The sequence below is a fragment of the Chanodichthys erythropterus genome, chromosome 3 (assembly GCF_024489055.1).
Source record: "Chanodichthys erythropterus isolate Z2021 chromosome 3, ASM2448905v1, whole genome shotgun sequence".
Taxonomy (NCBI): Eukaryota; Metazoa; Chordata; class Actinopteri; order Cypriniformes; family Xenocyprididae; genus Chanodichthys; species Chanodichthys erythropterus.
In genome coordinates, this window is record NC_090223.1 from 70130172 (window position 1) to 70157326 (window position 27155).

The 27155-nt window shown below is 37.8% G+C and overlaps 2 protein-coding genes across 2 annotated transcripts in view; one reads left to right on the top strand and one right to left on the bottom strand.

The window, feature by feature from the left end:
* Positions 1–27155, top strand: part of LOC137005681 (uncharacterized) — a 1355627-nt gene that overhangs the window by 477548 nt on the left and 850924 nt on the right. The window lies entirely within an intron of this gene.
* On the bottom strand, positions 12771–26571 carry LOC137014470 (zinc finger protein 235-like). The gene is made up of 2 exons (XM_067378793.1): positions 26466–26571; positions 12771–13846 (listed from the first exon to the last, which is right to left on the bottom strand). The coding sequence occupies exons 1-2, from the start codon at positions 26554–26556 to the stop codon at positions 12771–12773; spliced, it is 1167 nt and encodes a 388-aa protein (XP_067234894.1). The 5' UTR covers positions 26557–26571.

Below are 27155 nucleotides of genomic sequence, written 5' to 3' on the forward strand. Positions count from 1 at the left end.
AGAAATAAGTTTAAGAATTGACATAACTTAATATAAGGATGATAATTTACCTCATCAGAAACCTTGCTGTCGTTCATTAAAGTGCTAAAACTTTCCACTTGGATTTTATATGGCCCCACACTTCCTACAGTGAACGTTGGCCTCTTATTTTGGAGACACCGTAATACCTTAACATCTACAAAGATGAAGATAAAGTCATAAATTACACATTTTGAAAGCACATTAAAAATAATATATTAATAAAATAAATTAATAAAAATAACATAAAAAAAAGTTTAAAAAAAAAATGCCCTGATAACATTGCAAAGGTCTGTTTATGACAATTCCAAAAAAAAAAAAAAAAAAAAAAAAAGTAGATTACATTAAATCAAGTCATACCTTCCATTGTGCGCTCTTATTGCCACTTGGTGTCCTTTAAATACAGAAGCAACAGTTAGACAGTTAACACTATTAAATAGCCATCAGGAAAAGAAAAAATAAATATCTTAAAAACATTGCACTGAGTTTTATTCATCTGGAAATCTTGATTCTAATATGTTAAATAAACACTGAAGTGTTCCAGATTATTGTCATTCATGTTATGAAACTGAACTGTGTTTAACCAATTAACAGAAAAATATAGCAATTTCATTGTGATCAACATCATGGCAAGTCTGGTGTCTTATTACACCAGACTTGCCATGATGTTGATCACAGCATCTTTTGCATATTTGAACCCTTTCCAGCAATGACTGAATGATTTTGAGATTCATCTTTTCACACTGAGGACAACTGAGAGACTCAAACTCAACATTCACTGATGCTCCAGAAGGAAACACAACGCATTAAGAGCCAAAGGGTTCAAATATGTAAAAATGCTTGAAAAACTGATGAATCTGCAGGAGCTGGAGGATTTTTCTGAAGAACAGAGCTCAGTTTAACTGCTCAGGACAAACAAGAGACTCATGAACAACCATCACGAAACATAAAAACAGTCGTGGATCATCAGGTAACCACACACAGTATTGAGAATCAATGCTTCACATACTTATGAATGGGGTTATTTTAATAAATTCAGCTATTGTTTTGTCTTGTGAACTAAATGCAAACATCTTTTATGTAAAATATCTTACTCAGGACAGTACTAAACAAAAAAATAACAAGGGGTTCACATACTTTTTATGCCACCGTATATATATGGTTCACATCCCTATTGTATATATGATTATTCTGTATTTTTCTGATTTTTCTTTAAGGTGGCATGTAACTGGGGCAGTGCTGCATGTAGAGTGTGCAGCCACACCCATGTGCTTCTTTATATCTCTTTTGTCCTGTTCAGTCCACATACTCTACAATGCCTTTATACAGAGTTTAAAATGAACACCTGCCAAACTCCAAATGAGTTTAGATTTTCTGTTTAGTGAGTAAATCTCAGAGGTCATGTAGAGGTCTACTGCATTCTGCTGGGAGGGACTCTACATATGTATATGTAACACAAAAAGGCAATTTATTGTTTAAGCTAGTAATAAAGTGCTTGACTAGTGGATTTATTTTTCATCTGCCCAGTCTCTTTGGCCGGTGAGTGCATGTATAGATACATATACACATAGACTCACACACTCATTCCATTAACAGTAGACACCTAAAACAGGCACTGCACTGGGGCACTGTTTTCTTTATGACCGTGGTGTTGTCTTTATGCACTAGTCATAAGCACATTTATTGTAGATGATGTCACCAAATTGTGTGTATTGTATTACTCTCTGTACAGATGACAGCATCCCATTGGCCCAAATCTCTTTGCCTGCACCAGACACTGCACCACACTTGGGTAACTGTTTTGTTATTGACTGGTTGGATTTCTTGCACCTGTCATGAAGAAATTTCTTTTTAGATTATCTCACTAATTTATATCTTGTTTATTTTAATGCAGATGACCCAGACCAGGTTGTCCAGCCCTCTGGATCTGCAGAAGGCTTTGCACTACAACATGGTAAATGTTCAAATTCTTACATGTGTTCTGACTTAAGTGAACTTTGGCTAAATCTTATTTACACTATTACAGTTACTTTATATATATTCTATATTTGATGTTATTTACTGTAACATACTGCATCTCATATACCATCCAGTATCCACCTTATCCCTATGCCCCATGGCGCTTTGCGTGAATTATGGGAGTAATGTCCGTTAAGCTGTAAACAATCAATGAAAGACTCGCTCTATGAACACAATAATGTTTATTTTTAAACTGGGTACAATGAGATGACATTATTCTACTCACCCTTCAACTAACAAACATTAAAAGGACATTTAAAAGTGTGAAAGCATCAACAAGGTACTTTCTACAGGCCATGAAAAAGCATGATTCTTTCCACAGAAATAACGGACGGGTTGAACATAACTATAGTGATATATATCTGTATAATGTAATATACATTGCCTTATTAAAAATGTTCATGAACTTCAGCATTGCGCGATACTATTTCAAAGTGATTTCCATCATTTTTACAGATTGTATTTACCAGTGAAAACATACCTGGAAAGAGACGTTGAGGAGAAAAGCAAGAGATTCTTCGTGCATTCTAGTGAATTATTAATGGGATATATCGTAAATAATATAAGAACAGACCACAAATGTGCAGCATATGCTGTCCTTTTTCATATTACAGCGGAATACAAAGAGACTAAAGTAAATAATCACAAGGATAGAAAGCAACCACTGAAAAGAGCTCTTGCCATAGATATTCTTGTTATAACGTTACGTTAAAATACCAAGCGTTACGTTATTCTCATGATGTCTAAAATAAAACTCATTCAGCTCATTCAGTCAAACTGACGGATTAGCTTTATTTGTAGGGCAACCTCATGATTTGAAACAATTTGTTTCAGTCTTTTTGAATGGAAGTTCACCAAACTCGAAGTACAACCCTCAATTCAAAACGCAGTAGGCTCATCAGGAATAAGGTCAATAGCTTAAATGCAGTATATGTTGATTAACTATGCTGTTTCTAACAACTGCATTTACCTTGACAAAATCAAGTTAATTTAAACAAATATATTGGCTCTATGAACTTTCTCTAATTATTTGTACATTTCATTTAATCTTTTATCTAGTTTAGCTTGCTGCAATAAAGCTAGGTAATGTCAGAAACACCTAGGAGTGTCTTGAGTTCAGTTTGTTTAAAGGGTATGTTAGAAACAAGTATTGTTTGCTTGGAAACAAGTGTTGATTATATTTGTGGTATACTGTCTCACATTGTAAACCTGTGATGTTGACATGGGTTCTGACATATTTTTGAACAGAAGAGACAGTTATATCCATGTTGGAGGCCATAGGAAAACCTATGGCCTGTTGCAGTGAGGAAGAATTGGAGGAAGACAAGGAGGAAGAGAAGCATGAGCACAATGAAGAAAAACATAGGGAAGACAAGGGAGTGGAGGAAAAAGAAAGTAAAGTGTACAAAGTTTTAGGAAGCCTAACAGCGCAAGGAAAGACCTACAAGGTAGATGAAGATGAGTTGAGGAGGAGGGTCAAAGGAGAAAACATGTCCACAAACATGTTCCGAATGTTGATAAGGGTTTGTATTTCTATTATATGCATACATTGGTAACATTTTACAATAACAGTACATGAATAACCATGAACTAATACATAAATTAATAGTTACTTCAACATGAACTCAAGATTAGTTAAGATATGAACTAATGAAGAGTGATCCTTAACTACGACAGGAGTCATGGGGATTCATGCATGAAAACAGAAGCCTTAACTACGCGTTAATACATGTTTGATAATTAATGCATTAATTAACATTTAGGGTAAACTAAATCAAACAGTCTCTATAAGAAGGAATAATACATATTTGGACTTTGAAATAAATTTAAACAATTTATTATTGTCAGAATTTAAATTACTGACATCAGCAGCTTCATTATAAACATCACTGAAAGGCACAGGATTAGTTTGCCATTATTTTCACTTATCCTCCTTATCAAACATATAAAATACTAAATACACTATTTATCTTAAAAGGTCTTAATATGTTTTGTGATATTCTTTCCTATCAAACTAAACTACTGTGACTTACATCAGTTCCTGAGGAATCGGTTCCCAAAAAAATAACCAAACAGGAAACATGAACTAAGGTCAGGGAGCGTTTGCTGGGATCAGATTCAGAAGTTCACTCTCCATCCAGTACTGTGGCGCTTGGTTCCGCAGAGACTTAAAAACAAATAACAAGACTTTGAAGTCAATTCTGTATTTGACCGGTAACCAGTGACCGGTAATGTAATACATGATGTCCACCCATCCTTCCAAAGTAATAACCTGCAAAAAAACAAAAGAGAAATTAAGAAGAAATGCTGTGAGATGAAAGACTTAATTGATCATTATCTTGAGATGGCCCAGCAGAATAGCAGTCTCATGTGCCTGGCTCACATTTCCAACTGTGCAGATGGCTGGTGGCTCAAACACTGAGTTTTGAGAGTTCGTCTGGGGAATTGAAAGCCTGCAAGTTTTTAGTGTTTTGTTTGTTTGTGTTTTTGCAGGTTTTTGAAAATAACAAATGATTTCAAACACATTATAATGTAGAGCACTGTTAATGCACCTTGACCTAAGCTAAAGTTTCAATAAATTACCTCAGTTTAGACACTCAGATGAAGACATCTCTAATTTCTGTCTTGAACACAAAGTAGAAAGGACAAAAATATAGCAGAGGTCTGATAGTTAGTTTGATTGCAGTAAAAGTAGCAGTGCAGGGTTACGTCTGTTAGCATTCAGTCATTTGTTTTGGAAGCTCTGCGCCTGCAGCACTGCATTTCATTCCCATCCAGCTGTATCATTTAACATTAGACCTAATGTTTGAAACCCTGTTTTTCTCATTCTTTCTGTGCTGTTAATTTTCTGGTTCTGGAAAGACTTTTTGGTTTTTAAAGAGACAAATTTCTGTTGTTCACATAAAAGCAAAAACATGAATCATGAATTTTGATTTCCGCAGTGCATCCACACAGTTGGCTTTAAAACAGCTGATTCAAAACTTAGCCACATTTACATTTTGTAAATGAGACTGTACTGCTAGACACACAATTTTACATAATTTATTATAACCTCTTTTTATGAGGGGCCATACAAGCCATAATTCATTCTGGCACTATTACATACATACATTCTCCTTTCACACACATACATTTTACTCTCACATACATACATTTCTACTCTCACACACATACATTCTCCTTTCACACACATACATTCTCCTTTCACACACATACATTTCTACTCTCACATACATACATTTCTACTCTCACACACATACATTTCTACTCTCACATACATATATTCTCCGTTCACACACATACATTTCTACTCTCACATATATTCTTCTTTCACATACATACATTTCTACTCTCTTACACACTTACATTCTCCTTTCACATTTTCATGTGTAAATTTTGGGCTGTTTTTTGCCCTAGAGCTGGGTAAACATAGGACAGAACACAGGTTGGGCTAATTCTACCCAGCATAAAGGGTTGGTTTTATTAATTATTATTTTCAATTATATAGTTTATTTAGTACTTAGAGATTAAATTATCTAAACCAGTGGTTCCCAACCTTTTTAGCCTCAAGTACCCCACAACTCCATCAATAAGGCTCAAGTACCCCTTTATCAACACTAAACAAAAATGCGCCATTGATATTTTAATGCAATTGTAACAACTACCTAATTTACCAATGAACCAGTTTTATTGATTACAATTCAGACTTGAAGATATTGGGAAATTTTAAATAAGAATCACAATGTAATTGTAAATGTAATTGGACATACCAGCACTTCAAATGTTATTTTGAATATGATGACCAAAAAAAAAAAAAATGTATTCATCCTTCAGAGATTGTCCCCATTTGTAAAACTGAAAGTTTCTAGATGTAGGAAATCCAACATTTGATTGAAAACAAACACTTTTATTTAAAAATAAAGACACGAAAAATAGGCTATCACTATAACCAGTAGATGGCGGTAGATAAGCACTTATTGGCTTATAAAGTTAAGCACTTTATGCACTAAAGTAGGAAAAGTCAAAGTCTTTCAAATCTTTAAATTACAATGTGTCTACTACGCTTTTTATGAGAGGATTTGTGAGCATAGGACTAAAAAGAAACTTATTCAATGTTTTGAGGGATATTGAGCTGAGTTTAACAATTTTGATTGGCCATTATTTTCAACAGTAAAGCATGTGCTTGGCTACAATACTACAATACTGTAAATAGACATTTTAGCAGCGATTAACACGCCAGGTTGGGGTGAAGCTGGGGCGACTGAATGCACTCAGCAAGTCTATTACACTTAAGCGACAGGGGACATTAAACACTCAATGTACTAAGTGATATTAACAGACCAAACTTAGTACTAAAAATCATACTAATAAAGTCTACTACAGAAAAGCAGTTGATCCCAGAATTTGAATTTTCCTCCCATAGAACATGGCTTATTGTAATAAGACAGTGAAATTAAATGACCAAACCAAGTAAACATCATACTAATATACCATACATGTACAGCAAAGCAGATGAGCCCAGAATATAATCGCAATTCGTTTAATTACACGTTTTCCTCCCATAGAAAACCATAACAAAGAAAAAGCTTAACGTCGCTTAATGTATACTGAGTGATCAAAGATCAAATTCTGCACAAAACAATTATTCTATATAGTATTCTTTATTAGTATAGTGTTGACTAAGTTTGGTCTTTTTAATGTCACTGTCTAATCCTTGTTAAGCGTTTTCTTTATGGGAGGAAAATGCTTAACATGTAATTAAACGTGTTGCGTTTATATTCTAGGCTCATCTGCTTTTCTGTACATGTTATGTGTTTTAGAATGTCCCAGCGACAGGAATGAACAAACCAAGCAAAATATAAATCTTTTTCGTACCCCCGGTTGGGAATCACTGATCTAAACATGTGTAAAATACTGCGGTCACACACAACCACTGGTTTATGACAGCTTTATTTTCGATACAGTTCTTAATACAGCTTATTTTATATAGTTTGTACCATGCCTAAAAATATATTTAACAAACATTAGAAGTATTAGAAGTAAAAATTATACATTTAGGTCTAAAAGTTATTCATGTGTAATCAAAAGTCGCGTCCCGTTTCCACCGTAACGATGCTGCTTCTCCTGCCGGAGATGGGCTCGCGTTCGGCGGCGGAACTCATTTCAGACCACCGCCCTCCGTCTCACTCGTAGCTCAAAGATGCTTTGGCTGCTTCCATAACCTGGCCATAAACAATCAGTGCAGAGTTCTGAGAACATATTTCAATATCCAAAGTATTCATATTCAGTATCTTTGGGAATAAATTGATAATTTTAGGCAAGGCATCAAGTGTTTCCTTCATCCGAAAGACGGATATGCGACACTCGTTAACTGACATCGCATCCCTGTAGTTTGCTTTGCATTAAATAAAATGATTTACAGCACAGCAATGATTTTATAGAGGAAATAAAACATACACAAACCTGTATTTCATAGACAAAATGCATCAAGTCGGCGGGGCGGGGCAGCGCTGAGAAGCTGAATGTCACGTGATGATCGTGCCTGACCTGCCTTCTGTTTCCATCATACTCTCTCTCACACACATACATTCTACTCTCACACACACATATATTTTCTTCAGACATGCATGTGTGAGAGTAGAATATGTAACGTTATATGTATGTGAAAGGAGAATGCATGTATGTGAGAGTAGAATATATATGTGTGTGAGAGTAGAATGTATATATGTGAGAGTAGAATGTATGTGTGTGAGAGTAGAATGTATGTGTGTGAGAGAAGAATGTATGTGTGTGTGAGAAGAATGTATGTGTGTGAGAGAAGAATGTATGTGTGTGAGAGTAGAATGTATATATGTGAGAGTAGAATGTATGTGTGTGAGAGTAGAATGTATATATGTGAGAGTAGAATGTATGTATGTGAGAGTAGAATGTATGTATGTGAGAGTAGAATGTATGTGTGTGAGATTAGAATGTATGTTCACTGAGCAGGCACGTGAACAGGTAGTCACGAATCCGAGTTTCCTGATAACAGGGGGAATTTACGCCTTGTACCTTGGGGTTTGTTGATCCATTTATTCCTTATGGTCAACAAAGTGAGACAGAGTCCTTTTGATCTATCCCTACAGTCAATGATCCCCAAATGGCAGAGATTGGAGAACAGGATTGTTCAGCAATTAAAAGATTCATGCAGGTCTTGGTGGGGGTGGGGTGGGTGGGGGCATGTGCTCTGCACAGGTTGAGCCCTACTTGTTCACGTGCCTGCTCAGTGATGACTGGCGAGCTTATAAAAGACTTACTCAGCATGGCTTTTTTCATTATCAGGTCAATCAGTCGTTTCTTTGTGCATCCACAAATGGGAGGTCATATGCAACATACAGAACATGCATGGAGAACCTACAAAAGTTAAATATACAATTACAGGGGTAACACGACTATAAAGACATTGAGATATCAACTTGCCTTTATTGAGTGGCATTACTGGAGGTGGAAACTACATCCTAAAGGTGTCCTTGGCTGTCTGCTTCAAGACACTGCTGCTGCATACAGGATATAATAACATGAACTCAATATTATTTTTTTTGAGTAAACCTGCTGTTAAAGAATAAAATCAAAACATACTGCATCAGTAAACAAGCAAACCTTAGCTACAAGGACAAGTACTACATAGTTACCGTGTAAATACAATTAGTAAGTTCAGTAAATTGTCTTACTAATTACCACACATAAGTGTCACGGTAAAATCACAGAGATGAACAGACAAGATCCAAGTGCAGCATATTTATTGTAGGGTCATCCAAAATCGTCATCCAAAACACAGGTAAGGGTCAAACTCCACAGTAACAGTCCATAAAACAGAAAGCCAGAAGTACAAGGTGCACGTAACACAAATTAACGAACCAACAACCAAGGACAGAAACAACTGAGTATAAATAGACAGACACTAATGAGGAAACACAAAACAGCTTGGTGTAATGACATGGGATAATGAGTCCGGGAAGTGTGTTATGGGTAATGAAGTCCAAGGGGTGAAAACAAGAGTCCGGGATGGAGTGCCCTCTAGTGGCTGATAGGGCACTCTCACTAGTGAACATGACAATAAGTGCCTGTAAGTACTAAAAAGTAACTGTGTACATACCATTAGTAAGTTAAATGTCTTACAAGTTGCAATAAATAAGTGCCTGTCATTACCCACATTTGTCTGTAGGAACAAAGTAGTTACCGTGTATGTATTATTGCTACACAAATGTAGTTCAGAGTGATGTGTGACTGTGTGTGCCATTAAAGGTGACAATGGTGAACCGGTGACCTCTGGTGGGGAGAAGGAAACAGCAGGCGCAGGATACGGGCACTGCAGCGGAGGCTGGAGACGACTCAGGCACTGGAACGGAGGCTGGAGATGACTCGGCGACTGGAGCTGAGTCTGGAGACAACTCCGCGATTGGAGCTGAGTCTGGACACAACTCGGGCACTGGAGCGGAGTCTGTAGACACTGGCGGGGCAGCCATCTTGTCCGTAGACACTGGCGGGGCGGCCATCTTGTCCTTAGACACTGGCGGAGCGGCAATCTTGTCCTTAGACACTGGCGGACTGGCAATCTTGTCCGTACACACTGGCGGAGCGGCCATCTTGTCTGTAGACGCTGGCTTGATGGCCATGACGGGATGAGACTCTGGATGATCAGCAGAGACGTGACGTGGCTCTGGAAGACCAGAGACGTGACGTGGCTTTTGGAGATCTGCTGAGACGTGGCGAGGCTCTGGGAGATCAGCTGTGACTTGACTTGGCTCACGAAGATCAACTGTGACTTGACTTGGCGTGGAGAGGTTCTGGAAGGTCTTCCGAGACGAGGATCTCGAAGATCTGTTGAGACGAGACGAGGCTCTGGAAGATCTGATGGGATGAGACGAGGCTCTGGTAGATCTGATGAGACGAGACGAGGATCTTGAAGATCTGATAAGATGAGACAAGGCTCTGGAAGGTTTGATGAGACGAGGTTCTGGAAGATCTGATGAGACGAGACGAGGCTCTGGAAGATTTGATGAGGCTCTGGAAGGTCTGATGAAATGTAATGAGGCTCTAGCATGGCTGCTGAGACGTGACAAGGCTCTAGGATATCTGCTGAGATGTAATGAGGCTCTGGAATGGTCTTAAATACAGAAACGGAATCCGATGCGGCCACCATTATTTGATTAGGAACTGTCGATAGAGTTATTGGATTTGGGAGTACAGAGAGTTTTGGGGTTGCAATAATTAGACTGGAGAGCATGGAAAACTGCGATGGTACAAGCTCGGCTGCTGCCGGAGCTTCCTCCACAGTAAACGGTGAACCACACAGTATTAAAGTGTAAGAATTGAAAATATCTAAAGATATTTTAAAATGAACAAAGACATTTGCTTTACTGTTTCAACCCCCTCTCTCTTGCTACAAGGGCCATTTGGAAGGCACAAAAGTGCTGACAGTGATCAAGCCCTGTAGGCCAAGATGTGTGTCAACAAATGGTCACACCTTTAGTACAGTGGGGGAAGTTTTAATCTTCTGATTGGTCAGTTTGAATGTCTCACATTTGAGTTTTGGTCACATGGTCAAGGAAGGGATAAAAGAAGATTGTAACGGTTGCTCTGTCTCTTTTTTATGCTCTGCTCTTTCTTTGATTCTTGGCTTTTTCTTGGGCACTCTCTTGCCCTCTCTCTGGTAACTTTTTTTCATACATGCTGTGTACGATTAATGATATATGATTTTATCATCTCATACATCTATTTTGTGATTATTTTAAGTGTAACCATAATCAGATATTGTCATTAAACCCTTACACTTACAAATGAGGTGCTAACTAGTTGTGATTTAGTAACATTAATGTGCTCCCTATTGCAATACAATATTGTCACACTATAGCAACGCTCTCCCACTTATTTTGATATTATAACTGCACTTATTTCCGTCGTTGGTATAAGTTGCAGTGGGTGGAAAAAGACAAGAAATGTACAGTTTTCTAACATCTTGCTGATAAAGTTTCTTTAGTCGCTCAGCAAACCTTACAGTCTGAACCGCTGTAGGAGTTCCACCCTTACAAAAGCATAGTCCATGAACACTCAACAAGCCGCTGGATCTTGGTGATGGCTGAGTATTCTGTAATGTTTGGAAGTGAGATGACAGGGTGGTAGATCTAAATGCAAGCTTTTATTAAATGAGAGTCGTACAGGCAGAAGTCAAACACCAGCAAGCAGATACAAGAGGGCAAGGCAAAAGAGTAATCTAAAACACAGGCAATGGTCAAGGTAGGCAGCAAATGATCATAAAACAAGAAAAACAGTACAGGGTCAAAAACAAAGGCAAGGCAAGGAAACACAGAGACAAGGTGGGATACAGGGATAAACAATACTCAGCAATGTGTGTTTGGGTGCAGCTTATAAAGTGTTACTGATGGGAAACAGGTATGAGTGTGTGATTGGTTCTTAGATGGGGATTTGTGGGAAATGTAGTCCAGAGTGATGTGTGACTGTGTGTGCCATGAAAAGGTGACAATGGTGAACCTGTGACATCTGGTGGGGAGTAGGAGTGGGAGAATTAAACAGCAGGCACAGGATGTGACATTAACTCTATGCACAACTCATTCTAGTCTGTTTCTGTTTCCCCATAGAGCCTAAAAGGAACCAGTGATTCTGTTTATTCTTAACAAGTGCATTAAGTTCTATTACCCTGCTACACAAGTAATCTCAGTAATTCCTAAGGCATAACTATAGTCCTTAGAATCAGTGATGAACAAAAAAAATAAATAAAGCTGTTATTTTTTCCCCTCTTCTTCTCCTCTATGGAGAGGTAGCCTGTTGTGAGCCATCAGGAGATTCTGTCAAATAATATGACCATTAAATCTCAGCTTACACCTTTCAGAAGCATTCTTAGAACCACACAAATCTTAGCATCCTAGCATCCACAGCTAAGATAGTAATCATAGAATATGCACTTCAATAACAAACATCAAACTGTAGTTTATATCCATAGCTGACCCATTAAACCTTTAGCTATGAACACTTTAGGGTCATGCACTGGTCTCTTAACCTTACTCTCAACAACAAGTGTGCCAAAATGTTGCACATGCTCAGCTTATCTTCCCAGGTAGGAGATGTAAAGGACTGATTAGCCAGTGCAAGGAACACCGTTCCACCCAGACCTGCTGACAACCTACTGGACCAGAGCCAAACACAACTGGATAATGAGAGACAAGGACCAATGATACATGACCCAAGCCAGAGTTACATCCACACAGAGTGACCAAAGTTATCATCTCCTTAGCCCGCCTCATGGATCTTAAACGGAAGGTAAACAACCTCACACAGATCACAGAGTCCCACAAGAAGTGGACATGTGCTCAAAGCCTCACAGACCAGCTAGAGACCGAAGCTCAAACTACAATCAAAGGCTTCAAAAGTCTCAGACAGCTGCTGAACAATGAGAAAAGCTGTACGGAGAAAGCACAGGACCAGCGCTGGACTGCTGTCATGGCAACATCGCAACATAGGTAGAGAGGAGAGATTTGTCTACCTTACACAGAAGAGACATTTTTCTCAGCACATAAGATGAACTACTTCTCTCCTCTCTCCTCATCCACAACCTGGATAATTCAACAGTAGCCATAGAGCAACAGCGCCAACTATATGTGGAGAGGAGAGATTTGGCTGTGTCTAACTTAGAAAGACATTTTTTCTCAGCATAAAGATGATTACTTGTCATGATTTCAGACTGTGGTGATGTGGCCCTTCACTGCATGTATCTTCATGTGTATCTTCAGGTGATTTTTAAAAGAGAAACTCTTTCCACACTGATCACACGTGTGTGGCTTCTCTCTGCTGTGGATCCTTTCATGTGTTTTCAGATGTGCTATCTGACTGAATCTCTTGTCACACTGTGAACACTTGTAAGGTTTCTCTCCAGTGTGGATGCTCTCATGTGTTTTCAGATTTGCTGACTGACTGAATCTGTTGTCACAGTGTGAACACTTGTAAGGTTTTTCTCCAGTGTGGATCCTCTCATGCGTTTTCAGATTTGTTAGCTGATTGAATCTCTTGTCACAGTGTGAACACTTGTAAGGTTTTTCTCCAGTGTGAATTCTCTGGTGCAGTTTTAAACTATTTGCTGTAGTAAAAGTCTTCTCACACTCAAAGCACATGTACTCTCTCACACCAGTATGTGTTTTCTGATGTTCATTTAAATATGACAGCTGTGAAAAACTCTTTCCACACACAGAACATGAATGTGGCTTCTCCTTTGTATGAACTTGAAGGTGTTTCTTGAAGGCTGATTCCCTAAGAAATGTTTTGTCACATTGATTACATGTGAACGGTCTCTCTCCGGTGTGGATCGTCATGTGTGCTTTAAGGCTTGATGATCGCGTGAAACTCTTTCCACACTGATCACATGTGTGTGGCTTCTTTCCAGTGTGAACTTTCATGTGTTCCTTAAGATGTCCTTTTTGTGTGAAACTCTTCCCACATTGATCACATGTGTGTGGCTTCTCTCCAGTGTGAACTTTCATGTGATCCTTAAGATGTCCTTTTTGTGTGAAGCTCGTCCCGCACTGATCACATGTGAACGGCTTCTCTCCTGTATGAACTCTCATATGAACCTCAAGATATTGTTTTTTTGAGAAACTCTTTCCACACCGAGTGCAGGTTGTAGATTTCTTGGCTCTTCTTTTCTTTAAAAAAATATTTTTAGTCTTTGAGTGACTCAAATATTTTTCTCCAGGTTTGTCATGATGTTCCTCCTCCACTTCACTCAGTTCTTCACTCTCCTCCTTCATTTCCATCAGCTCTGAAATGAAAGAAGCAAAAAAGTAATTTCACTTTCAGTACATCAAAATAATTTAAAAGAAATAAATATGAAGTTAAAGGTCATAAAATTGAAACTTGCTGTGATAGACAACTGCTTTAAAATATTCAGATCAATTTTATGCACAGTCCAGAATGAATCAAGCATAACATTTTATTTGACAGGTAAAAATGTATCATGCCAATTACACAATTAGAAGACAATTTAAAAATAAATACATAACTTTAATTGCTCAAAGCTTAAATCTAAGCATAAGAAATGTATACCTGACTGAGGTATATTTTTATGTAATATTACTTTACTTAAGTAAAAAAAATCATTCCAGCAAGTTCAGGCAGCCAAAACCTAAAACTGTGGTAATATGGGTGACATATGATGGTATAAAAACAGCAATATCAATAGCCAATATTTGGCTGTAGTACTCAACAGGTGCATATAGGCTGAAATTTATAAACCATTATTATAATAAACTTAACCTTAACTAAGTGCATTCAGAATTTATATTGGTCTATCATAAAGCAACTGATGCTAATTCAGAACTTGATTCTGTTTCTCGATTAAAATATTGACAGATATCTAGGAAAGTAGTAAAGAACTGTAAGAAAAACAGTTAAAAGCATAAAGACAAAAATAATTGTTCATATTTGAGGTCCACAAATCCCCTCAGTCTGTTGACAGCAATGAAATGAGCTTTAAGTGTCAATTTACAGCAGATCTGAAGACATCAGCATAATAAATGAGGTGAAAACAGGAACTATTGACATGAAATAAAGTGTTTTCAGCAGTTTCTCGGTTAATATTGATGATCCTCAGACTATCAACACTCATTCAACAAGACATTCAGATCATTAGCAGATCATATCACTTCATTCTGAGTGTTTGCTGATAGAAACACATTATTGGAGGCCTATAAACTGCTCTACTGAAAGACAATACTGTTATTTCTCACAACATGACATGGATAAAACACCAATAATACAAAAACACACTAATGACACTTATATATATCAACCACTGCTGCTAAATAACTACAACAATATAATATATATGAACTGAAAGTTTGATAATAAGTACATTGGTTGCAGTAGTGAAATTAGATCAGAAAAGACAATGATCACAAAACCATTAAAAATAAGGAGCAGCACAAAGTAGGGTTGTCGTCATAATACAGAATCATCTCGTATTTAAGATATCAAAGCAGTGATCTGTATTAAATCCAGTATAATCACCAGTATAGGCTACATGTAGATTAGAGAGGATGAATTAAAGTGTAAACTAAATGTAAATGAGATGTGTGTGTGTGTGTGTGTGTGTGTGTGTGTGTGTATGCGCACTCTCAAATGAGCCTCACATGAGGCGGTTGTAACAATAAAAATACTTATTTTATTGGAACGAAGCATTTAAAACTTAAATCATCTTAAACTGTATAATCTAGCTTTATCCAGCAATATTGGAGATGTTGTTACGTGTCCCTCGATCATTTATCCTTCTACACTTAATGCAGTTTAGCATCTGAGGAAGCCTTTTACTCCACAGACTCCCATTCTGGTTCATATTTCTGAAAACTTTTCTCTTTTTCTTTCACAAGCTGGACTAATAACAGCTGCCATCATGAGCTACTCTCTGTAATGTTAAACCTCCCACTACTGTCAGCATCCAGTCTGGATGATCATGTGATGCATCAACAACCAATGACAGAGAGCTTTACTTAAACTGAGCCTCTGAACAGAAGAAGCACAAGAGAGTCTTCTCCATTATTCCTGAAGATCTTCAGCTGAGGCGGGTGAGAACTTTATGATTGAGGCAGATCTGACTATCCTGACCCTACCTGAAAAATGAAAATGTGACGTTTATCTGCTTACCCCCAGGGCATCCAAGATGTAGGTGACTTTTTCTTCAGTCGAACGCAAATGAAGATTTTTAACTGCAACCGTTGCCGTCTGTCAGTCAAATAATGCTAGTGGATGGGAACGTCTACTATAAGAGTAAATAAAACATGCATAGACAAGTCCAAATTAAACCCTGCGGCTCGTGACGACACATTGATGTCCTAAGACACGAAACAATCGTTTTGTGTGAGAAACCGAACAGTATTTATATCATTTTTTACCTCTAAAACACCACTATGTCCAACTGTGTTCGGCACTCCTTTAGCGCGGTCTGATCGCGCTCTGACAGCGGCAGTGATGTCTGACACTCATTGAAGTATATGCGCGAGACATCACTTCCGTTGTCAGAGCGCGATCAGACATCACTAACCGATGCTGAACGGAGTTGGACATAGTCGTGTATTAGAGGTAAAAAATTATATAAATACTGTTCGGTTCAGATCAAAAACCGATCAGCCGATCGTTTCGTGTCTTAGGACATCAATGTGTCGTCACAAGCCACAGGGTTTAATTTGGATTTGTCTAAGCAAGTTTTATTTACTCTTATAGATAAATTTCCCATCCACTGGCATTATTTGAATGACAGACGGCAGCGGTTGCAGTTAAAAATCTTTTGTATTTTACTGAAGAAAAAAAGTCACCTACATCTTGGATGCGCTGGGGGTAAGCAGATAAACATCACATTTTCATTTTTGGGTGAACTATCCCTTTAAAGCTGAATGATAAAAAGACACAGTGACTGACAATATATATGACCTATGATGTTTGCATATTTTTGTAATATTTAATTTGTACCTGTTATCTGGAGAATAATATGAGCTTAATTCATGAACTTTGACATTATGAATGTAAACACCCCAGGAGTGTTTTTGACGTTTCATATCAGGCCTCCTCCGATCACACTCCATCACAGTGAGAGAAGAAGAAACTAATGTTAAATGTTATTTTTATTTGAACAGACCAAACCATAATGTATCAGAATACACTCAGTGTAAAGATAAAAAAATTACCAAATAAAAACAAAGTTTTAAAGTCCCCTTGTAGTCAATTATTTTTTCCCTTAAAACTCATCTTTGATCACCAAAATGACATATTTAAAAAAAATTCAAGTGAACAAAAATGTCTTCATGCCTTAAAATAGCTTGAATGCAACTCTACACCTTTGCCTCATTTCATATACACGAATCAATGAATATGCAAATTAGCCCCACCTCCACTCGCTCACGCCAGTCTACTGTTGCTATAGTGACGAGCAATTTGTTGTTTGTGTTGTGGATATTCAAGAAAAAAGCTTGCTTCGCTTCATATATTCAGTTTAACAGCTCTGCAACTGAACTGCTCATATGTTCTGATGCTTAAATTGTTTTAAATTATGAACTGGTAAAACACCTTTGCAAAACATTTGGACTGCTCTCGAATTTATAATAGACTGAATATCTCTCTCTGAACTTGACGTGTGATTCCACACTGACTGAATATGCACATGAATCACGGTCACACGCTCAGAGCAATACTGATTTAGCTATGTTTTATGGTATTAAAGTATTTCGTAGGACAAAAACGTGAACTTTATTGGCTTTACTTCACGTAAGCTGTAACTTTACTTTGGCGCGAGCCCCTATGCGCTCGCACACTTCGCACAGCCCTTGTGATGGTTCTGTCATTCATTAATATGAATTAATATAATTAGTCTTTTGCTAATTATCAAACAGCTAATAATGTATTGCTAATGTTACACACACCGTTCCTGTTCTTCATCTCAGAGTCAGACAGCTGCCTTCTAACAATCAGTATCCTTACAAACGCTCACCCTTATGAAACTCAACCATGTTTTTTGTAGTAACCATGATTTTTATAGTAAAACTATGGTTTTACTACAGTAACCATAGTTTAAGTATAGTTTTTGTAGTAAAACCATAGTAACTACAAAAGAACCATTGCTGCCAGTTTCTCCCTAGCTTGCTAAACATGATATTTAACATGAACACAAATTAATCATACAATTAAAAGAAATAACTGATCATCCTACATAACGTGGTCACTATTTACATAGTATATCGTGTGTAAAATCTTGTGTTACTAAGGCAACGACTGAAGAGCACCGTTATCAGCCCTACAGAGGAAAACAAAACCATATTCGTACGGGACGGCTCGGATCGGCACGGAATGTAACGGGAAAACAAAGACAATGGTTTGGCCTGACGCTGAAAAAGCTGCTAACAAGAAGTATAAAAAAAAGATAAACAACGCCAGAGTTGCACATGTCTTGGATCATAAAATGCATAGTCAACAAAACCTTTTTGCCAAATGAATCACAGAAACGCATGCACTTAATTATGTTTTTATACATTTTTTAAAAATAGCATTGTCTTTGGCTAGGCCAAACGTGGGCCAGCACATCCCTGGTCTTTGAAAAATAAGTTGGGCAATGATAGTTGTCGACCTCTGCCCTTCCGGAGACATCCCCAATTCCCTGGACTCTAAGGGGGTGAAGCGACCATTCCTTTGTGGGAAGGTTGCTCCAGGACAGCATGTCCACCCTTGTGTTCAATACACCCTGAATGTGTGCTGCTCTCAGCTGCCAGGCTAAGGGCGGGACTCGAGGCCAGAACTGCAGTGGGCACATATGAAGCAGACGCAACTGCAGGGCTGGTGATGCTGAGCTCATGAGACCTAGCATCCTCTGAAAGGGATTGCTCTGGCTAGATTACAGCCTTCACGCGGGTTCAGTTGAGAATTATACGATTATTATATCGATCGGATGTGTATTATTATATCAAGCTACCATGCTCACGCAGCTGCATTGTGGCACGAAGACTCATACAAACAGTAGCTGCACAAAACGTGAAGATCGCACGCACAGAGAGGAAGGCAGAAACTAGTTATAAATAACATGACAGCACTGACAACTAAAGTACCTTAGAAACTCAAAACTTATAGCATATATTTTTCTGCTTTTGAAGTAACTATTTACAACCCACATCTACACAATTAACTGAGAGACGGTATGACTAATTCACACATGCAATCACTCTCATTATGTACTGGTAATGTGCTAATTTATCTGTATCTGATTTACGACAAGCAGAAATCTGTAAGAAATGTTACAAACCATAGATAAAATAACTGCTGAAAGTAAGCTGTTATGTCAGAGCACTCTTTCAATAGGAAAAAATATCCTACCTTTAACAGTCACATTTACAGTACAAACCTTGTCGGTGAACTATGGGGACAAAAAAAAAACAACAACAAAAAAAAAAATCGTTCATTAATCGCAATCAAGGTAAAAAGTTAAATTGAGGTTTTGATTTTAGGCCATAATCATCCAGCCCTACGCTTATGTACGAGGTGCTGCAAAAGACGTGAGCGTAATGGTAATGCACGTCCATCAAGCGTGTTTACATAGAAAAATCTGTGTAAACAGCCCCTTACAGACGCTAAAGCTGCAGCTGAAATTGGTACATTTCTTCACATATTTACTAGTTTCTACATGGTGAATGGCAAGTAGTGCACTGTATAGAGAGCAAGGAATGATTCAGGCAATGTAATGTACGCTTTCCTTTGATTTCAAACCGCAGGTTTGCGACTTTTTTTTTTCCACTGCAGTTTTAAACCGTAAATCATTAGCAATGGTGCTGACTCATGAATTCGCGAATGGTTAGTCTTAAAGCATATTAAAAACACCACATAGACATATAAACATTAGTTAAAGGTGCAGTATGTGATATTTTTATCCGCTAGAGGTCGCTAGAGGCCTATTCAAAACAAAGGCGTAGCTTGATGACGGCAAGTTTGAGTGTGGAATCTTGGGACATGTGGTCTCCACCTCAACAGACAGTGCAATAGGACTTGGGAAGAAAAAATGTCAATGGATGCGATTATTAACGTTACTGTAGTATGAAGCAGAGCAGGAGCGAGTGTTGTGGAGCTGAACGAGGCCGCTGAAGTGATTGTGCAACACACGCCTCACGAGCAGCGGGACTTTTATTATGACACAGTCGCCGGCGCCGCTTCCGCTTTTCCGGTCATGAGTGTGAGGTTTACAGAAGCTGTCCTTGTCGACAGAACCAGCGGCAGATGGTAAACAGTAATTATGTTCCATAAATAAGTAACACAATCCACCATAAAACGTGCAAGAAGTAAATAAGGAACTGCTTGAAGCAAGCTAGTGGTTTGCTGGACGCTAGACACTACTTCCGCATTTGTCCACGACACTGTTGTCATGTGGTTTCTACGTCAGTAAAGGCGGTAACAAAGGGTAACTGGAGTCATTGACAGGCGACTGCACTGTCCCGTGTCACTGTTAAGAATGGCCATTTTCTCATGATATACAAGTAGTTGAAAACATTAGAGATATTGTTAGTTATCAGCTGGACAAAGTATATAACACTAGCCTAGTGGTTTTCGGATATTTTACTGCGAATATCTTACATATTGTACCTTTAACATAAAAATCCCCTGTAGTGAAAATCAGATTTTTAAAGAGTTTGGTCCGATGGTGCTGAAGTTGCAATGGATTTCTTCTGCGTTGAAGGTAGAAATAGTAGTAAACTTGCAGTCTGGGCTTGCCTTTGTCTTGGGGAAGAGTTCTCTCTCTTCTAGGAAAGCACATGGCTGGGGCAGGTCGAGGCCACCTGGCGACCAGGAGCTACAGAGAATCAGTCAGAAGCAAGAGAGCGGGAAAGAACTGGGTGGGAGCTTTTAAGGTCTGGGAGAAGTCACACCTCTTAGGGTTGACTTGACCAATGAGAAAGGTAGAATTTCCAAGTGGGAAAATCCTCTGTGGATTTTTTTTTAGAAAAAAATTGTGTCTGTAGCAGGGTGTTTGACTATATATTTGGCTGGGTTATTGAAGAACAAACTATTAAAGATTCTTGTCATTCTAATATGTTGCATAGGTATAAACATATCATATACACAAGCATTTAAATCTTCAAAATACAAACTCATAAACCCCAAACCTGATATAGGTTTTAAGGGCTATGGGTTTTTCCTAAAGCCTCTGCTTTTCCAGATGACTGGGAGGACAATAAACCACCTTATCAGTTGGTATCCATGGTTACGGAGGCCCTTGCTTAGGTTGGTCCTTTTAAAGATTATTTGTTAGATGACAAATAATTGTGTCTGATTTATCGGCCGTTACAGTTGACATCATTTTTAGTCCTTAGTTCACCACACACAAAGTACCACCTCAGTCAGCACTTAAAAATTAATTTTAGACTTTACTGAAATTTGTTTTTATCTTCTTTATCTTTCTTTAGTCTCTTACTCCTAGTCCTACTTTTTACTAAGAATTATTTGACACTTAAGTTAAAGCTTAAGACTATTCTTAAGAGGCACAGGTCTTTCTGATATGGGATGCTTTCCTCACACTGAAGACATGGGAACTCTCTGTGAATTATTACATGATTCTCATAGTTTTCCTGTCTGTGAAACTATTTCCCAGTAGTGTCAAGTATTTGAGTAAATGTAATTAGTTACTGTACTTAAGTATCTTCTTGGCTACTTTGTATCAAAGATATTAGCAACTTTTACTCTCTACTTGTCAACATTTTTGAACAAGTAAATGTACTTTTTACTCCAATACATTTTCTGCAGCAGTTCCTGCTATAAATATGGCATTGTAGGTACTATATCTTGTATGTTTGCCTTTACCCACCCAAATTTGTCAACAAGGCTACTTTACATGAATGCGAGTACATTAGCAGGTAGTTGTGAATCAAAGGTGTTTGATTTAGGAGATGAGGCACATAAGGTATCTAAACTTTTATTCAAGTATTGGTTTTAGGTACTCTTTACACCTCTGCTATTTCCACAGTGACGACTTCTAAAAGAGCTCTCTTTCAAGTGAATCCTCGTGTGGCTCTTAAGTTTACCTTTAAATCTGAAACTTTTACCACACTTATCACAAATGAATGGCTTCTCTTCGGTATGAATTTTCATGTGGTTATAAAGGGTCATTTTATGCCTGAAACTCTTTCTACACTGATCACATGTAAAAGGCTTCTCTCCAGTGTGAATATTCATGTGTTCCCTAAGGCTTAGTTCCCGTGCAAAGCCATTCCCACACAGACTGCAGATATAAGGCTTTTCTCCAGTGTGAACCCTCATTTTTGACTGAAACTCTGTCCACATTGTTGGCAAGTGAAAGGTTTCTCTAAAGTGTGAATTCTCATGTGGACTATAAGGTATGCTTTTTGACTGAAACCCTTTCCACATTGTTGACAGGTGTAAGGCTTTTCTCCAGTATGAATACTCAAGTGGACTTTAAGGTAGTCTTCACGGTTGAAACTCTTTCCACACTGTTGGCAAGTGATGGGACTCTCTCTAGTGTGAACTCTCAAGTGGACTTGAAGGTTTCTATGTTGTTTAAAACTCTTTCCACACTGTTGGCAGGTGAAATAACTTTTAGTAGCTCTTTTTCGTAAAGAAGAATTTTTAGCCTGTGTTAACCTTTTCCCAGTCAAGAAATCATTATGTTTATCATAATGTTTTTTCTCTTCTTCCCTTTCATTAAGTTCATGACTCACCTCTTTCAGTGCCATTAGGTCTAGGGCAAAAACAGATATAAAACAATTTAGACATTTAAAGCATCAAAACCAACAACATGTACGATCTATACCAGGGGTGTCCAGCCCTTCTCCTGGAGAGCTACAATCCTAAAGATTTCAGCTCCAATCCCAATCAAGCACACCTGAACCAGATAATCAGGGTGTTCAGAGTTGCTTGAAAATTACAGACAGGAGTGTTGGAGCAGGGTTGAAACTGAGGTCTGCAGGACAGAAGCTCTCCAGGAGCAGGGTTGGACACCCCTGATCTATACCCTACCCTATGGATCAGGGATGGGCAGCTTTGGTCCTGGAGGACCACCGTCTTGCAGAGACTTGGGGTTAAATTTTGAGGTTGGCTTAAATTTTGCATGTTTGTTTGATCAGGGATGGAGCTAAGCTCTTCAGAATAGTGTCCCTCCAGGACCCTAGTTGGCCATCCTGTCTAAAGATCTTATACTCAATACACCAGTGGCTTTCAAACCTGGTCCAAAGGGACCCACGACTGCACATTCTGTATCTCTTCTGTATTTTCTTCAGCTTTAATCGCAAACTACTATTCCTGTTCATCAATAAAGTGACAACTGGACCCATTATAAACCTAAACATAGTTTAATTAATTCATTGAAAATGTATTGTTCTATTAGTTATAGAAGATATTTGTTGTTGTAATTATGGCAGACAAGCACACACACATAAGTAGTAACCATTCTGTACTCTGGCAGGGTTAGCAATCTCACTACATCCGTACCGAGCCTAAACCTAATCCAGGGGTAGGCAAGTTCGGTCCTAGAGAGCTGCTGTCCTGCAGAGTTTAGCTCCAACCTTAATCAAACACACCTGAACAAGCTTATCAAGCTCTTCAGGATTACTAAGGCTATAGGCAGCTGAAGGTTTTTTTCAGGGTTGGAGTTAAACTCTGCAGGACAGCGGCTCTCTAGGACCGAACTTGCCTACCCCTGTCCTAATCCAACCGTGCCTCTTCAAGCGGTCCAGGAAACAGTATTGAGCAATCACACGTCACACAAATCAGACTTGGGGTCAAAAGTGAACGGCCAGTTTTCGATCACCTAGTGCAAGTACACCCTTAATTTCTTAATTTAAGACACATTTTGAGATTTTCTGTCATTTATGACATCACGCTTTCCCATTATTGACAGAATTTTCCAGCAATCTGTTTTCACTGGCATACGTAGGGGTGCTCATCTGAAACAGTATAAAACCTGCAGATCAAATAAGTGATAAAAGCTTTAATCAATTACATGCAAACTAACACAATCATCAATCATTAACCAACACTAAAATCAAAGCTTTTTAATGTTACTGAATGAAATATAGAGCACATGAAGAGATAGAAAGTAGAAAATGCAGGCTTTGGGGGGGTTGATGGATGTGATCTATGAATCTGATCCAGACAAGGTCTTTATAAAAAATAAATAATAAAAAAAAAAAAAATTCTCAGCTTTTTGTTTAAAATGTTTCTTTTAAAAAAGGTAGAATTGCATAAAGGTAGAATAAAATGTTTGTTTTGTTTTGATTCTTTTATTAAAAGCAGAGGCTGTAGTATTTTTCCTGACATATTTCATGTTCAGCTATTCATACAAAATCTTCATTACTGGCTGGCAACTTTAAAGGTCCCCTAGAACATGTTTTAAAAAGTCTTAGGTGTCCCCTGAATGTGTCTGTGAAGTTTCAGCTCAAAATACCCCATAGTTTTTTTTTTTATTAATTTTTTCAACTGCCTATTTTGGGGCATCATTATAAACGCGCCGATTTATGCTGTGGCCCCTTTAATTGCTCGTGCTCTCCGCCCCCTCCTGAGCTCTCGACTCTATCATTGCATAAACAAAGTTCACACAGCTAATATAACCCTCAAAATGGATCTTTATAAAGTGTTCATCATGCATGTGTCGGATTATGTGAGTATTGTATACTGTTATATTGTTTACTTCTGATTCTGAATGAGTTTGAGGCTGTGCTCCGTGGCTAACGGCTAATGCTACACTGTTGGAGAGATTTATAAAGAATGTGTTTATGAATTATACAGACTGCAAGTGTTTAAAAATGAAAATAGACGGCTCTTGTCTCCGTGAATACAGTAATAAACGATGGTAACTTTAACCACATTTAACAGTACATTAGCAACATGCTAACGAAACATTTAGAAAGACAGTTTACAAATATCACTAAAAATATCATGTTATCATGGATCATGTCAGTTATTATTGCTCCATCTGCCATTTTTCGCTATTGTCCTCGCTTGCTTACCTAGTCTGATGATTCAGCTGTGCTGCTCCAGACGTTACTGCCCAGGTGCCCGCCCTTGTCTAATGCCTTTTATAATGATAATGTTGGGAACGTGGGCTGGCATTATGCAAATATTGGGGCGTACACCCCGACTGTTACGTAACAGTCAGTGTTATGTTGAGATTCGCCTGTTTTTCGGAGGTCTTTTAAACAAATGAGATTTATATAAGAAGGAGGAAACAATGGAGTTTGAGACTCACTGTATGTCATTTCCATGTACTGAACTCTTGTTATTTAACTATGCCAAGATAAATTCAATTTTTCATTCGAGGGCACCTTTAAAAAAATGCTTATGAGATGTGGCATCCTAGTTTTCCTTATCTGCTTTGTACTTGTAATCAACAAAAACAGAAAAATTAATACTTTTGACGGCACTGATAAACCTGTGGTGGTTTCTGTGGTGGGGAAGAAACGCAAGATATCAAAATGTAATCATTTATGCATTGCCGGCCCTAGCCTCTTTGGCGCCCTAGGCAAGATTTTTTTTGGCGCCCCCTTATATTGCGATTTATCCACAGGGGCGAATCTAGAAAATTATTTATAGGGTGGCAAAGGGGTGGCAACACCAAAGCAAGCGCTCATTCATAGTTTTTGGAGATTTATAACCATACATACACAATTGTGTTCACAAACATTGCATTACCAGAAAGTATCTATATACTGTTTAAAATGAATAAATAACAACATTTCAATATCCATTATGGCACCAAGTAAATACACTATATGAAAAATTTCTAAATGAGTCTGAGAAAGTGGTGGTTTTCACCTTGCCACTTTCTTGGTAAAGAAAACTTTTATTTTACTCAAATTAATCAAAAAGGATTTATTGCGTTTTGTAACCAAACTTCATTTAGTCGTAGGGAAATTTCACGAATGGACTTATTGCACAGGTGGCAACCTATCACAGTACCACACTTGAATTCACTGAGCTCCTGAGTGCGACCCATTCTTTCACAAATGTTTGTAGAAGCAGTCTGCATGCTTAGGTGCTTGATTTGATACACCTGTGGCCATGGAAGTGATTGCAACACCTGAATTCAATTATTTGGAGGGGTGTCCCAATACTTTTGGCAATATAGTGTGTCAGACGTCCTCTACAGAATTTCACATATCACCGCACAGTTCGTCTTCGTTATGGTACCATAAACAGTTTTGGGTGTTTCATTTTTAATTTTATGAAAATGGATACAGAGCCCCGCATATGAAACTCCCACATGACGTTAATAGTGTGATTAAGGTGTGTACAGTTTATAATACTCCACCTGTCTTAATTCGACTTGTGTTTACTTAGAGTATGGCTTTAGTCAGATTTAGGTCATCAAAAATAGCTGTTTACATGGTAGTTTCTTAATCAGAGTATTGTCTTAATCGTGTTAATAGCCTAATATTGTTGTCCATGTAAACATACTCAATTAGATATTTTTACGAAGCTTGACGGCATGCCGTGGGGAAGTAATGACGTTTGCCATTAATCGATCTACGTTCTTTAACATGTAAAACGGGAACATGAAAGGAATATTCTAAAAGCAACTCATGTAAACACCTTAATCATAATATTGTCTTATTCAGAATAAGGTCAATAATTGTATTCGTCTGAAAGAAGAATGTCATATACACCTAAGGAGGCTTGAGGATGAGTTAATCATGGGATAATTTTCATTTTTGGGTGAACTATTACTTTAATGTTCATTTACTGCCATGTTCAGATATGTTAAAATGTGTTTACTTTTCCATTGTTCTGTATTCAGAAGTAGATATTGAGTTTTTAATGTTGCACAAAATATTCTCTATATCTGTAGAGCTGGACATTTTAATAATGATCAAATGACTGAGTTCAGCTGTGAGAATAAAACCAACCTGTTTGTTCCTCAGTATCTTCATGTTTCACTCTGAATGTTTCTTCAATCTTCATGTCTTCGGTCTCATCTTTAATAAACTCAATCTTCATGTCTTCAGTCTCATCTTTGATAAACTCCATCTTTATGTCTTCACTCTCTTCCTCTTTAATGAACGCCATCTTTAAGAAGAGAATTAACAGAGTTAATGGTTTAGACAAAAACACTGAAAACTAACACTATAATAAACACTTTATATGTAGGCACTTATGATCTACACTTGGTATTCAATGAATTTTGGATTATATTTAAATGATTACACTGATGAAAACATGACCAGTCAGAGTGTTTGTTGTTCTTGTTCTCGTTCATATTCACTGTTTGAGCAGCACGTGTCGTGATTCACTGAATCATTAAAGTGTTTGATTCAATTGACTCGGAGTTGAAAAGTTCAGTTTCTCCATCATGACTCTCCAGAGACTGAACTCGTGTTCATGATAAACTGATTTATAATTTATAGAGAGAAATGAGACGCAGGTTTACGGTTTCTCATCAGTGGATATGAGGTTTACTCACACAAATATCTTTCATTACAGTTAGATAAATAAATACATTAAATAGTAAATTAACTCATTTCACACCACTTGTTAAAAAAAAAACCAAATATATAATTCATTGAAGTGTTTCTATCGATTAAAACAGCTTAAATTCT

What these genes read in the sequence shown, in the direction of transcription:
- LOC137014470 (XM_067378793.1), bottom strand. Translation starts at nt 26,556, where the DNA reads ATGAAGATTGAGTTTATTAAAGATGAGACCGAAGACATGAAGATTGAA. An exon ending in AGATACTGAGGAACAAACAG is followed by an intron (nt 13,847 to 26,465) that starts GTTGGTTTTATT and finishes CTTTCATTTCAG; the next exon opens with AGCTGATGGAAATGAAGGAG.